Source organism: Dipodomys merriami, unplaced genomic scaffold (assembly GCF_024711535.1).
Source record: "Dipodomys merriami isolate MVZ:Mamm:240054 unplaced genomic scaffold, mDipMer1.0.p SCAF_55, whole genome shotgun sequence".
Classification (NCBI taxonomy): domain Eukaryota; kingdom Metazoa; phylum Chordata; class Mammalia; order Rodentia; family Heteromyidae; genus Dipodomys; species Dipodomys merriami.
In genome coordinates, this window is record NW_027206124.1 from 4,422,803 (window position 1) to 4,437,669 (window position 14,867).

Consider the following 14,867-nt stretch of genomic DNA (forward strand, 5'->3'; position numbering starts at 1 on the left):
AGTGTTAAATTCTCATTTAAAGAAAATATTATGTGATCTGAGAAGAAAAAAAAAAAAAAAAAAGAAAATATTAGTCAGGTGTCTATTGCTCTTTCCCCTAGCTACTCAGGAGTCTGAGATCTGAGGGTTGCAGTTTGAAGACAGCTTGGCAGAAAAATCTGTGAGACTCTTATTTCCAATTAACCACCAAAAAGAGCTGGAAGTGGGGCTGTGATTCAAGTGATAGAGTGCTGGCCTTGAGCATATATAGCTTGGAGACAGCTCCCAAGCCTGAGTTCAAGCCCTCTGCCTGCCCTTACTCCAGAAAATTCTTCTTCATAGGACTTACTACTAGTTGTTTGCAGATGTGATTCAGATCTGCACATTATTTGTTTTTGTTTTTTTTGGGGGGTCCGGTCATGGGGCCTGAACTCTGGGCCCAGGCGCTATCCCTCAGCTCTTCAGCTCAAGGCTAGCACTCTACTGCACATTATTGATTCCAGAGCCTGAAGCTAGCTATTGGCACTGTATGGCTTCCCAGTAGCATCAAGACTCAGAGTTGGGCCAAGGAACTTTTTATGCTCCATAACTTGTAAATGGTGCTAAGCTCAACATGTACTTTTTTTTTTTTTTTTTTTGCCAGTCCTGGGGCTTGAACTCAGGGCCTAGGCACTGTCTCTGAACTTATTTTGCTCAAAGCTAGTGCTCTACCACTTGAGCAATAGTGCCACTGTTTAGAGTGGTACTGATGAATTGAACCCAGGGCTTCATGCATGCTAGGAAAGCACTCTACCACTGAGCCACCTTCCCAGCCTATCAGGAGGCTTTTTAGTCTATATGAGTTGTAATGGGAGAGTGAGATTGTAACATTTTATCATATGTACACAAAGTACATACTTTCCCCCATCTCACCTTTCCCTTCCCTTCTTCTGTGTCTTGCTTGGACCTGTCCCTTTGTGCTGTGCTTTTGTGTTGTTCCTGTCATTTAAAAGTTTGACTGCAGGGCTGGGAAGGTGGCTCAGTGGTAGAGCGCTTGTCTTGCATGCATGAGGCCCTGGGTTCGATTCCTCAGCACCACATAAGCAAAAAAGAAAAAAAGCCTGACGTGGCACTGTGGCTCAAGTGGTAGAGCGCTAGCCTTGAGCTGAAGAGCTGAGGGACAGCGCCCAGGCCCAGAGTTCAGGCCCCACAACTGGACCCCTCCCCCCCCCAAAAAATATGACTGCATTCATGAAGGGAGCTACAGAGCTGATTTAACCCAGGGCCCAATGTGGAAGAGCCCTGTGGCTACCGAGACGTTGTTTGGAAAACTGTCACCCATTGAGCAGATGCAGGAGGAGGACATGCTGAGGGCTAGCCTCAGTACCGACTCAGCCCCCTGTCTGGTACACTAGTGGATGTTTAGTCTACTACTGTTGTAGCCGCCAGTCCAAGCCTGGAGAATTAGGAGCCTAGAACTAGGACAGAAGAAGGTCTTGTTATATTGCCTTACTTGCCCTTCACAGTGACCCTAAGATGCCAGTATTACTGGCCTGTTTTCATAATTATGAAACTGAGGTCCAGAGAAGGGAAATAACTCAGCTGAGGTCATAACTTGCTCTCAGCAGAACCAGATGCTAATGCAGATGTGTTGGACTGCAGAACTCAGGCTTTCTCCCATGGAGCCAGTCTGTTTCCTCAGAGCACTCCCCCGAGGGAAGAGGGTAGAGCCATATCTCTGTGCCCTAAGCTCAGTATACAGGACACAGTTCGGTTGGCCCCGTCATGGCACATCAGGGTGTATGTCTCTTTGGGACTATGATTGCCTCTGCCCCAGATACCAGCCCGGCAGAGGTGTGGGTCACACAGAGGCAGCTTTAGTCCTGGCCTGAGCTCAGGTCCCCTGTGGCGCTTACAGCTGAGGCCTGTCTTCATTGTGCTGGTGCAGCACTGCTGCTCAGGATTTGTATGCAGCTCAATGTGCCTGGAGTCTGCTGCTGAAGCTAACAGCAAAGAATTAGGCAGCTGAGTGAATCCATCAGGAACCCCTTAAAGGAACCCCTGCCGCCTTTGCTGCCCATTTAGACTGTGTTTGGGGGAGATAGCTCCGTACGCCCTTCCAAGCCTCTGGGAAGGACTGTATCACTTTTGTTCCTGCCAGTTGCATAGCAACCAAGCTAGCTGATCGCCTGCCGGCAGTAGGGAACTATTTGGCTTTGGATTCTTAGGAGAGGATGTGGGAGAAAATGGTTAGAAACCACAGCAGAAGTGTGGGAAGACATCTCTCCTCCAGAGAGAGGCGACTGACAGGCATTCCTGTGTTCCCGACCTGAGAGAGGCTTCTCTGCTAGGAAGGGCTGGATGGTTAAGAGCTGTAAGGATGAACTGCAGAGGGTCATGGCCAGAAGAACCAGAGTATGATCTCATCAGTCTCTGAGGTGAAACGAGCTGTCCTAAAAGATAGTGAGTGAGACCTTGCTAGTGAAGACAGCCCACCTACATGGTGGTGATGTGGTTAGACCTTCATTCATGCACAGTATAAGTGGTCAGAAGAGACCTTCTCAGCTTCATTTTGACTCTGAGGTCCTGGTGCTTGGGATCTGCTCTGTGGCTCTGGTCTTTAGTGGACAGGAAGGGAGATGTGGAAAGTATTGTGGGAAAACAGCCTGCAGTCCTCAAGCTACAGGCAGGCAGTGGGTTTGTAGTAGCAGCTCATCTTAGGAGTACTGAGTAATACTTATACATGTTGATGTTTGCCTGGAGTCCAGCTACCAAGCTCTGTGCTCTGGTGTGTTTTCTCCTAATGTACTACAATATATTCATAAAAAGTTCCAAGGTTGCTGTAGCTCAAAGTGGCAGAACCTTGAGCAGGAAAGCTCAGGGACAGCACCCAAACTCTAGATTCAAGGCCTACAACTAACACAAAATAAAAATAATAAATTTGGCCTAGAATGCATCTTTGTGGTAGAGTGCTTGCCTAGCATGCACGAAGCCCTGGTTCGATTCCTCAGTACCACATGCACAGGAAAAGCTGGAAGTAGTGTTGTGGCTCAAGTGGTAGAGTGCTAGCCTTGAGCAAAAGAAGGTCAGGGACAGTGCCTACGCCTGAGTTCAAGCCCCAGGACTGGCAATAAATAAATAAATAAAATCCATTTTTAAAAAGTTCCCTTCTTGGGGCTGGGAAGGTGGCTCAGTGGTAGAGCACTTGCCTTGCATACACGAGGCCCTAGGTTCGATCCCTCAGCACCACATAAGAAAAAAGAAAAAAGCCGGAAGTGGCGCTGTGGCTCAAGTGGTAGAGCTCTAGCCTTGAGCTGAAGAGTTGAGGGACAGCACCCAGGCCCAGAGTTCAGGCCCCACGACCAGACCTCCCCCCCCAAAAAAGTTCCCTTCTTGCTTTCTAGCCCTGTCTCTACTGGTAGAAATTTTGTTTATCATTCTAGGCTTTTCTCTTTGTAGCAGGACCTTGCACTTGGCAGACTGGTACTCTACTAGTCCTATCCTCAGCCCCTCACCCCCTCTTTTTGTGTGTGTGTGTGTGTGTGTGATTAATTGGAGCTAAAAATCTCAAGGACTTTCTCTTGAGTACTTTCTTGTCTATGCTGGCTTTGAACCATGATCCTCAGACCTCAGCCTCCTGAGTACCTAGGATTACAGGTGTGAGCCACCTGTACTTGGCTTATTTTGTGCCATTTAAAAGGTTTTTTTTAAGGGCTGGGAAGGTGGCTCAGTGGTAGAGTGCTTGCCTTGCATGCATGAGGCCCTGGGTTTGATTCCTCAATACCGATAAGCAGAAAAAGCCAGAAATGGCGCTGTGGCTCAAGTGGTAGAGCGTTAGCCTTGAGTTGAAGAGCTGAGGGACAGCGCCCAGGCCCAGAGTTCAGGCACAAGACTGACAGAAAAAAAAAAACAAACATTTTTTTTTTTTTAAATCAGGAAAGTAGAAGGCAGTTGTTGGGGAAGAGGATGGGGCAAGCAGGGAATGGAGATGAGTGATGAGACTAGAGAGTGAAGGTGATCTGTGCATCTAAATTTATATATGAAAATCTCATACTGAAACTAACTTTGTGTAATTTACATATACTACTAAAACAAGAATATTATTTCCATTTGCTTTTCTAAGGTAAAAATGCTTTCTTATAATATCAAGTGAAAAAAATTTAAACATAAAGTATGACTGCACATGGGGTGTTAGTGGCTCACACCTGTAGCCCTAGCTACCCAGGAGGCTGAGATCTGAGGATCATGGTTTGAACACAGCCTGGGCAGAAAAGTCCAAGATACTAATCTCAAATTAACTACCAAGAAGTATGGAAGTGGAGCTGTGGCTCAAGTGTTAGAGTGCTATCCTTGAGCTAAAAGCTCACAGACAGTGCCCAGCCCCAGGACTGATACAGGGAGACAGAGAGACAGAGAGCATGGGGAAGGGGCATCCTGCTTATGGCAGAGAAGGAACCGCCCTCATCCTCATCTCTGTGAAGGGAGAGATAGAGCCTAACTGCCTAGTGAACCTGCACTGTGAGCTGGCCATGCGAAGCACTTTATGTGGAAGCACTTTATTTATTTATTATTTATTTATTTATTTTTATTTTTTGTCAGTCGTGGGGCTTGAACTCTGGGCCTGGGCACTGTTCCTCAGCTCTTCAGCTCAAGGCAAGCGCTCTACCACTTGAGCTACAGCGCCACTTCCGGTTTTCTGGTGGTTTATTGGAGATAGGAGTCTCACGGTCTTTCCTGCCCGGGCTGGCTTTGAACCGTGATCCTCAGATCTCAGCCTCCTGAGTAGCTAGGATTACAGGCATGAGCCACCAGTGCCCGGCATGTGGAAGCACTTTATGTGGATTATTTCATTTGTTGTTAACACTTCAGAATTTACCTCCCTTTTCACTACAGTCAACTTAGACTTGGGGACATTAGGTAACTTTCCCAGGGTCATAGCAGGTATATGGTGTGAGTGAGTTGGGCAGTAGGGTTAAGTACTCAGTCTGACCTGTCACAGTGCTGGAATGCTGGGAAAGGTAGGCTAAGGGAGGAGGGACTAGTAGCAGACTGACAGAGAGACTTGAGCTTCATCCTGGATTCATTGTATACCAAGTTCACACCTCTGACTTAACTCACTGGAATAACAGTTGCTTTGTACTGTTGCAGTGTGTTTTCAAAACAGGCATCGAAGGGGGTTGGCCCAGAGCCCATGCTTAATAAGGAATTTCATTTATTTTTATTCTGAGAGTAGAAGTGCAACACCTATAGCTAATCTTTTTATAAATATGAGGGATACATGGTCTGTGAATGAATGACACTTGGTGTCCTTGTCCTTGAAATCAGTCTACAGGAAAACAGAATACATCCCTTGACAAGAGGCCACCTGGAAGGTGAAAGGCTCTTCCTTTCCTGCTGGCATTTCTTTGGAGTCTTTATTCTTCCTGGTTACAGTTACCCTGTGAATGTCACCCACAGGTTAAAGTTCACAACATACTCCATCCTAGCAATCATTTACCTGCCGCTACATAACAAACTGCCTTTAAGAGTAGAGGTGCAAGCCGGGTGCTGGTGGCTCAGGCCTGTAATCCTAGCTACTCAGGAGGCTGAGATCTGAGGATCGCGGTTCAAAGCCAGCCCGGGCAGCAGAGACCGTGAGACTCCTATCTCCAATAAACCACCAGAAAACCGGAAGTGGCGCTGTAGCTCAAGTGGTAGAGCGCTCACCTTGAGCTGAAGAGCTGAGGGACAGCGCCCAGGCCCAGAGTTCAGGCCCCACGACCGACAAAAAAAAAAAAGAGTAGAGGTGCAAGGGCTGGGAAGGTGGCTCAGTGGTAGAGCGCTTGCCTTGCATGCATGAGGCCCTGGGCTCGATTTCTCAGCACCCCATAAGCAAAAAGAAAAAAAGCCAGAAGTGGCGCTGTGGCTCAAGTGGTAGAGTGCTAGCCTTGAGCTGAAGAGCTGAGGGACAGCGCCCAGGCCCGGAGTGCAGGCCCCACAACCAGACCCCCCCCAAAAACAAAAACAAAAACAGTAGAGGTGCAAAACAGCAGTGGTGTATGGGGACCAAAGAACTTGGGAGTATGTTGGCTAGGTAGTTCTGGCATGGGGTCACTCAGTGGGTTGCTGTCCAGGCTGAGAAGGTAGCTCAGTGGTAGAGAATGGACCAGGTTCTAGGTTCTATCTGTAGTACTGCAAAAGAAAAACATTACAGCCAAGATGGCACCTGGGGCTAGGGATATGGCCCAGTGGTAGAGTACTTGTTTAGCACGCACAAGGCTTTGGGTTCCACCCCCAGCATGTGGACAGGTGCATGTGCTCACATGCACAACCTCCCTCCTCCACCACCCCCCACAAAGATACCACTATGGCAGAAGTCCTGATGGAGGGAAATAAAATCATAAGGCGCTAGGCGCTTTGTGGTTCACACCTGTAATCTTACCTACTTAGGAGACTGAGATCTGAAGATTGAAGTTCAGCCGGGCGCTGGTGGCTCACGCCTGTAATCCTAGCTACTCAGGAGGCTGAGATCTGAGGATCGCGGTTCAAAGCCAGCCCGGGCAAGAGAGACCGTGAGACTCCTATCTCCAATAAACCACCAGAAAACCGGAAGTGGCGCTGTAGCTCAAGTGGTAGAGCGCTCGCCTTGAGCTGAAGAGCTGAGGGACAGCGCTCAGGCCCAGAGTTCAAGCCCCACGACCGACAAAAAAAAAAAAAAAAAGATTGAAGTTCAAAGTTAACAAGGACAGCCAAATCTATGAGACTCTTATCTCCAATTAATCACCAAAAAGGCAAAACTGGGGGTGTGGCTCAAATGATAGAGTTCTGGGCTTGAGTGAAAAAGTCAAATGAGGGGCTGGGAAGGTGGCTCAGTGGTAGAGTGCTTGCCTTGCATGCATGAGGCCCTGGGTTCGATTCCTCAGCACCACATAAGCAGAAAAAGCTGGAAGTGGTCCTGTGGCTCAAGTGGAAGAGCACTAGCCTTGAGCTGAAGAGCTGAGGGACAGTGCCCAGGCCCAGAGTTCAGGCACCATGACTGGCAAAAAAAAAAAAAAAGCCAAATGAATGCAAGGCCCTGAGTTCATGCCCTATTACACACACACACACACACACACACACACACACACACACACACACACACACACACACACGAGCGCGCGTGTGTGGCAAGTCTTGACTGCACACTCAAGGAACTGGTGAGATGGGCTAGTTGCTGTGCTTCACATCTGAACAAGAGCTTTTTTTTGGTGTGTGTGTGTGTGTGTGTGTGTGTGTCTGTCTGTCTGTCTGTCTGTCTGTCTGTCTGCCTGGGTGCTGTCCCTGGGCTCTTCAGCTCAAAGCTAGCGCTCTACCACTTGAGCTACAGCGCCACTTCCAGTTTTCTGGTGGTTAGAGATAAGAGTCTCACAGACTTTCCTGCCCCGGCTAGCTTTGAACCGTGATCATCAGATCTCAGCCTCCTGAGTAGCTAAAGTTAAAGGTGTGAGCCACCTTCGCCTGGCTGAACAAGAGTTTTTACATGTGGCCTTCTTTGACATCCCTTCACAGCTAGCAGAGCTGGCTAGATCCCCTTCTGTGGCTCCCAGCTGATACAACTTACATAGTAACACTTGACTTTGATCCCAGAGATTCTGCTACAAATCCTCACGATCTCCTGTAGACTGCTCTGTGTCTGCTGGGTCATTTGTGCTTCAGATTAAGAAACCACAACTGCAGGCACAGAATAGCTCTTGACACTTAAGTTCCTCTGTTTTTTTCACCATGCTGTACTGTACCTCAGGGATGGTCTCTCCTGAGAACGACATTCATTGACAGTGCTTTCGTCTTTCTTTTTGCAGAAAGCCCTGGGTGTGCGGCAGTACCATGTGGCTTCAGTCCTGTGCCAAAGGGCCAAGGTGGCGATGAGCCACTTTGAGCCCAATGAGTATATCCGCTATGACCTGCTAGAGAAGAACATTAACATTGTTCGAAAACGGTAGGACCACAAGTGGGAGCTTGTGGGGATGGTTAAGGGGTGCTGCTGTGCCTGCCCTTAGGCAGTATAGGTGAGTCTTAGGGCAGATGGTAGTAGTGATGGCAGGATGAGATTTTTCAGATACAAAGGTCCCTGGCTCAAGTGGTAGGGCCCCAGATAAATCTCCAGTGAACCAGCAAAAAACCAGAAGTGAGGGCATGGCTCAAGTACTAGGGTTCCACCCTTGAATGAAAAAGCCAAATGAAAGGCCAGAGGCACTGAGTTCCAAGACACACACACAGATAACCCTAGAGGTTGTTACATCCCCTCCCCATTTTGCAGAAATTGAGCAGCATATTGGGGGAGTACTCTAAGGTCTGACATCTGTTGTTGGCAGGGCCCATGCTCAAGCCCACATCTGTCTGACTTCAGTACCTCTGGCATTGCTTGTAGCATTCTTGTGAACTTTATGAAAGTTAGAACTACCTGGGAAAAAGACCATCCATCTCCAAGCCCGCTAGTAGCCATTCAGATTACTTATTATTCATGTGGCCAGGGATGTTGCCCCCACCTGGGAGTCTGTTGAACTACGGAATCTCAAGGTTCCCACACACTACCACCACCACCAGTGGGAACCTGCCAATTAACAAGATCCCCTGACCTGGTGCCAGTGGCTCACGCCTGTAATCCTAGCTACTCAGGAGCCTGAGATCTTAGGATCGCTGTTCAAAGCCAGCCCAGGCAGGAAAGTCTGTGAGACTCTTATCTCCAATAAACCACTAGAAAACCGGAAGTAGAGCTGTGGCTCAAGCTGTAGAGCACTCGCCTTAAGCTGAAGAGCTGAGGGTTAGCGCCCAAGCCCAGAGTTCAAGCCCCACAACTGATCAAAAAAAAAAAAAAGAAAAAAAGCAAGATCTTCAAGGGATTGGAGCATGAAAATGTGAAAAGCATTGCCCAGTTTCCCACCTGATTCTGCAGTGCCGTCAGGACTGAGAAATACAAGGCAAGGCTTTTTTTTTTTTTTTTTGTCGTGGGGCTTGACTCTGGACCTGGGCACTGTCCCTGAGTTTTTCAGCTCAAGGCAAACAGTCTACCATTTGAGCTACCATGCCATTCCCGGACTTTTCTGCCTGGGCTAGCATTGATCTGTGATCCTCAGATCTCAGCTTTCTGAGTAGCTAGGATTACTTGTGAGCCTCTAGTGCCCAGCAAGGCTTTCTTTTCTTTTTTTTTTTTTTTGGTCCGGTCATGGGGCCTGAACTCTGGGCCTGGGCGCTGTCCCTCAGCTCTTCAGCTAAGGCTAGCACTCTACCACTTGAGCCACAGTGCCACTTCTGGCTTTTTTTTTGTCTTTTTGCTTATGTGGGGCTGAGGAATCGAACCCAGGGCCTCAGGCATGCAAGGCAAGCGCTCTAGCACTGAGCCACCTTCCCAGCCCCAAGGCTTTATTTTCTTTAGAAAGCAATATTTAATTTTTCTTGGAGTTCTTAGATCATGGTTTAGTGGGAAAATTATTTTTTTTTGTCGGTCGTGGGGCCTGAATTCTGGGCTTGGGCACTGTCCCACGGCTCTTCAGCTCAAGGCTAGCGCTCTATCACTTGATCTACAGTGCCCCTTCTGGCTTTTTCTGCTCATGTGGTGCTGAGGAATCGAAACCAGGGCCTCATGCATGCAAGGCAAGCACTCTACCACTGAGCCACCTTCCCAGCCCCCAAATGATGGATTTTTCCCTTTGTTTGCAATACACTCTCTTACCCTTTTCATCATACATCAGGAGATCTCATGTTTTAAATCATTAGCAACAACCACAAAAGCAACCTTTAACGTACTGCGAGTATTTTAGGCTTTAATTTTGTTAGTAAAATTAGCTCCATCCAAATTTTCCTTGCTTGTTTTATTTCCCAACCTTCATGACTGGTTGGGAACACTGGCCCATGACTTAGAGCTTGTACCCGCTGCACGCAGACAGGGGTTGTTCACTTTCTCTGTTGCCATAGAGAGTCAGGGAGACACAAGGGCTTATTTTGTCCCCGGGGTGGAGTGGGGGAATACTTAGCAGTATCTGCTGGAGCTATTTTTGGCTGTCATAGGTGGAGGCAAGCCTGTAATCCTAGCTTCTCAGGAGGCTGAGATCTGAGGATCATGGTTCAAAGCCAGCCCTGGCAGGAAAGTCTGTGAGACTCTTATCTCTAGTAAACCATCAGAAAACTGGAATTGGCGCTAGCCTTGATCTGAAGAGAGCTGAGTGACAGCACCTAGGCCCAGAGTTAAGCCCCACGACCAACAACAAAAAAAAGGAAGTCTGATTCTCTTTTGGGGTACTAGGTCTCTTGTCATGCCAAGTAACAAAGAACAGACATAGAGGACTCATTTTTCCCACCTCAGTCCCTCTGCAAGGAAATGCAGTGGTGAGTCATTTATCCCATTCCAGGCATTTGCCTTCAAGGCTGGGTTTTAAGCCTCCTTGCTGCTTTTCAGCTCCCCTGGCCCGGGACGCAGGCAGTGTTCCCCGCTGTGAGTCACTGGCCTGGCACAGCAGCGCAGCAGCGTAGGAGATGCTGCTAGGAGGGAACGGCCCCCTGCGCCCTGGGTTTGTGCTATTTTTATGCACGTCTCTCCTGATTTGTGGCTGCATAGATTCTTAGAACTGCTCTCTGGGCTGCAGTTGCTGCACAGCCAGTGCCTTAGGGCCCTGTGCTTTCAAGGGCTTAGGGACCACGGGGCTGGGACAGGCTTGCTGAAGGTAGAGATTGCATTCCTAGCAGTGTGCCAGCCATACTGCATTGATGTTTAACTGCTCCCTTCATGCAGGGTCCCACTGCTCCTGGCTGTCAGTTAGCAGTAGAGGTTAACGAACTGTTCTGCGGGATCTTGCTGTTCTAGCTCTGCACACCTAGTTTTGTGGCACCAGAGCCAAGTTACATCACTTTTCTGTGCCTCACTTTCCTCATCTGTTTGTGAGAAACCCTAATCTTCAGTGTTGTAGCATGTGGATCCCCCTGGGACTGGGTAGGAGGGATTATTACCAAAACGGAGGAGGGAATGGTCTGTGTAGGTGGATAGGGTCAGCAATTTTTTTTCTTCCCCTGTACTAAGTATCAAATACAGAGCCTTTCACAGGCTAAATAACCCCTCCATCATTGAGCTATGTCCCCCAGCCCCAAGTTGTTTTTTTTGTTTTTTGTTTTTTTTTTTTTGGTCCGGTTGTGGGGCCTGAACTCTGGGCCTGGGCGCTGTCCCTCAGCTCTTCAGCTCAAGGCGAGCGCTCTACCACTTGAGCCACAGCGCCACTTCCGGCTTTTTTCTTTTTGCTTATGTGGTGCTGAGGAATTGAACCCAGGGCCTCAGGCATGCAAGGCAAGCGCTCTACCACTGAGCCAACTTCCCAGCCCCCAGCCCCAAGTTGTATACTTTACATATATGCAGTTTATTATATGCCAATTGTACCCCAATAAAGCTGTTTCAAAATAAAACAAGGCAAGCTGTCTCTCCCAGCTCTCTGGAGGCTGAGGCTGGCAGCAAGAGCATCATGAGAGCTGGGAAGGTGGCTCACTGGTAGAGCGCTTGCCTTGAATGCATGAGGCCCTGGGTTCGATTCCTCAGCACCACAAAAGAGAAAAGAAAAAAGCCAGAAGTGGTGCTGTGGCTCAAGTGGTAGAGCACTAGCCTTGAGCTAAAGAGCTGAGGGACAGCGCTCAGGCCCAGAGTTCAGGCCCCACGACCGGACCCAAAAAAAAAAAAAAAAAGAGCATCATGAATTGCAGACTAACTTGGATTATGTAGCAAGACCTTGTCTCAAGAAAACAAAACAACATAACCAAAAATATAGGTGTGCTAACCAGCTTCCTGCTTCCAGGCTAGCCTTGCTCTCAGGGTAGGTAGGCGGAGCCTGGAAGGGGCAGTTGCTCATTTATTTGTCTGGTCCACAGTTATTTTAGAAACAGATCTAACCAAGAGTTTCTGGTTCCGTCTTATGCTTCTTCCCTTAGCCTCAAACTCTTAAGTTTGGTCTGCTGGCTGTAGGGTAACTCTGCTGCTTCCTAGAATGGTGGGGACCAGAGTGGGGTGCTAGGGGTATGGGAGGCTGTGTTGTGTGGGCAGCAGGGAGTATTAGGGTAGGAGGTTTAGGATTGAGGTGGGTCAGTGGGTTCAGAGGGCAGGCAAGGAGGAGGCAATTGCAACCTGGCAAGGGCTGGGTCCCCTGGAGGACTGAACTGGTATTGATACTTTGGCCCAAGAAAGGAAGGAAGGGGAAACCTCTAGGGAGATGGAGTCCAGGAAGACAGGAGCAGCAAAAGGTTTACTGTTCTTGAGAGCTGCCAGCCATACTTCTCAGGGCTTGTGAGGTTCCTGGGAACGTCTGCAGTGTGGCAGGAAGACAGGTATCCAGCCTATGAGGTGGCAGCCTGGGGATAGGGGATGCTGGCACGGTCCTCTGTGACTTAGTGGAGCGCAAGGACATAGGGAGAGGGCTCAGAGAAGAAAGAGGGTCTCAGGTTGAAAGCTTGAACTCTTAACACCTGCCCGCCAAGCCTGTTTGCTCTTGGTTGTTTCATGAAACAACAGGAATGTAGTCGGTGAACAGTGAGTAATGAGGTGCGCCCTTCCTAGCTACTGATTAGGGATCAGGAGTGGGAAAGGACATATTCAACAATGTCCCTTAGGATGCTGCCATTAAATAATTTTGGAGTATGAGTAAGGACCAGGCACTGAATTGTGTGCTAGAGATACAGTAGAGAGCAGGGCCAATTTGTCCACACTGAGTGGAATGTGAGGGCCTGCAGAATACTTCCTTCTCAGGGGAGGGAGAGGGAGGAGCTGCGAGCAGGCCAAGGACCACTTAGCTTCTACCAGACTCCCTTCTCCCTTTCCCCTTCAGACTGAACCGGCCTCTGACCCTGTCAGAGAAGATTGTGTATGGACACCTGGATGACCCTGCCAACCAGGAGATTGAGCGGGGCAAAACGTACCTTCGGCTACGGCCTGACCGGGTGGCCATGCAGGACGCCACCGCCCAGATGGCCATGCTGCAGTTCATCAGCAGCGGGCTGCCCAAGGTGGCCGTGCCATCAACCATCCACTGCGACCATCTGATTGAAGCCCAGGTTGGGGGTGAGAAAGACCTAAAACGGGCCAAGGTAAGCATGAGGCAGCATGGGAGCAGGTGGTGGCTGTGACGTAGGGTGAGAAGTACATCCCTCCCATGGGGCCAGGTTCTGATGGGCTGCTTGCATTAGCTTTAGTTTTGTTGTAAATAGTGCTGGGGATGGAAGCTAGAGTCTTACACATGCTTGGCAAGCACTCTTCCCTGAGCCATATCCCAGCCGGAAGGTTTCCCTTGTTTTTCCCCTTTTCTAATACTAGAAATGACATTTGGTCATGGTGAAGATGTTAGAAAACAGTTTAAAGAAGATAACAGTTCTCCTGAGTCTTCCCACACTAAGAGCCTACTTGCTGTTACATTAGAAAAGTGCTGGGCTGGGAAGGTGGCTCAGTGGTAGAGTGCTTGCCTTGAATGCATGAGGCCCTGGGTTCGATTCCTCAGCACCACAGAAGCAAAAAGAAAAAAGCCAGATGTAACTGTAACCCTCTGTATAGTATCTTTACAATTAAAAAAAAAAAAAGAAAGAAAGAAAAAAGCCAGAAGTGGCACTGTGGCTCAAGTGGTAGAGTGCTAGCCTTGAGCTGAAGAGCTGAGGGACAGCACCCAGGCCCAGAGTTCAGGCCCCATGACCGGACCCAAAAAAAAAAAAAAAAGAAAAGAAAAGTGCTGCAGACCCCAGGAACTGCTACGTGCTGCCAGTGCCCTGGAGAAGTTGGTCCTGTGCACTTCTACTCTTGCTCTACTGGGATTTGAACTCAGGGTCTTCTGCTTGCTAAGCAGGTACTCTACCACTCGAACGAGGCCACTGACCCTTTTTGCTTCAGTTATTAAAAAAATTATTATAAAGATGATGTACAGAGGGGTTAGAATTATATGTCAGGTGAAGACACCCACACCCACCCATAAGTTGTATAGTTCCTTTTCAACATAATGTCCAGTGAGTATCACTGCTGAATTTGCTTGCTTTTTTTTTTTTTTTGGTCGGTCTTGGGGCTTGATCTCTGGGCCTGGGCACTGTCCCAGAGCTCAAGGCAAGTGTTCTACAACTTGAGCCACAGTGTTACTTCCAGCTTTCTGGTGGTTAATTGGAGATAAGAGTCTCAGGGACTTTCCTGCCTGGGCTGGCTTTGAACCATGATCCTCAGATCTCAGCCTCCTGAGTAGCTAGGATTATAGGCATGAACCACTGGCGCCTGCTACTTTAGTTTTTTTGAGATATGATTTTGAATTTATTCTGGTCCATGTGGCCCCCAGTCCTCCTGTTTGTTTCTTGAATACCTGAGATGATAGGTTTATACCACCATGTCCAATTTGTTATTGAAATGGGTCTTTTGAGCTCGACTAGGCTGGCCTAGAACCTCAGTCCTCCTCAGTGCTGTCTCCTGAGTACCTAGGATTATGGGAATGAGCCACCATGCCCACATCACTTGTCCTGGTCTCCTCCAACCCCAGGGACTTGCCTGAGAGAGAGGGCTCTGTTTTGTCTGTAATAGCACCTTACCGTTGGGTCCCACGTGCACAAGAGGCATGCTTACTTAGGCTGATCTGCTCCCAGCTCCTGCTTCATGGTGCTCATGCTGATGGTCTCCTTTGAGGCCCTTCTTCTGTAGGTTTTGCTTCCCTAGACTCTGAGGCAGCCACCCCACTCTGATGAGCTTTCTCCTTGAATTCCTCTCCTTTCCTTGTGACACTCAATCCCTGCCTCTGCTCCCAGGCATGGTTGGAGGTGCCTCTGTGGGTGCTACTTTTGGAGGTAGTGGGCCTCCTTCCCAGCCTCAGGCCTCCTTGTTTTCCACCTCCAGCAGTGGGCGTGGTGTCCTTGCTGAGAACTGTTGGCAAGAGCTGAATGCTGGCAGGGCTGCAGCCTGCCTG

At 48.8% G+C, this 14,867-nt stretch overlaps 1 protein-coding gene across 1 annotated transcript in view; it reads left to right on the forward strand.

The window, feature by feature from the left end:
* The window catches only part of Aco2 (aconitase 2), a 41,101-nt gene that overhangs the window by 4,072 nt on the left and 22,162 nt on the right, over positions 1–14,867 (forward strand). Inside the window, exons 2-3 of the mRNA XM_069999633.1 lie at positions 7,776–7,912; positions 12,771–13,029. Coding sequence (XP_069855734.1) covers positions 7,776–7,912; positions 12,771–13,029 — 396 coding nt within the window. The remainder of the gene's footprint in view (positions 1–7,775; positions 7,913–12,770; positions 13,030–14,867) is intronic.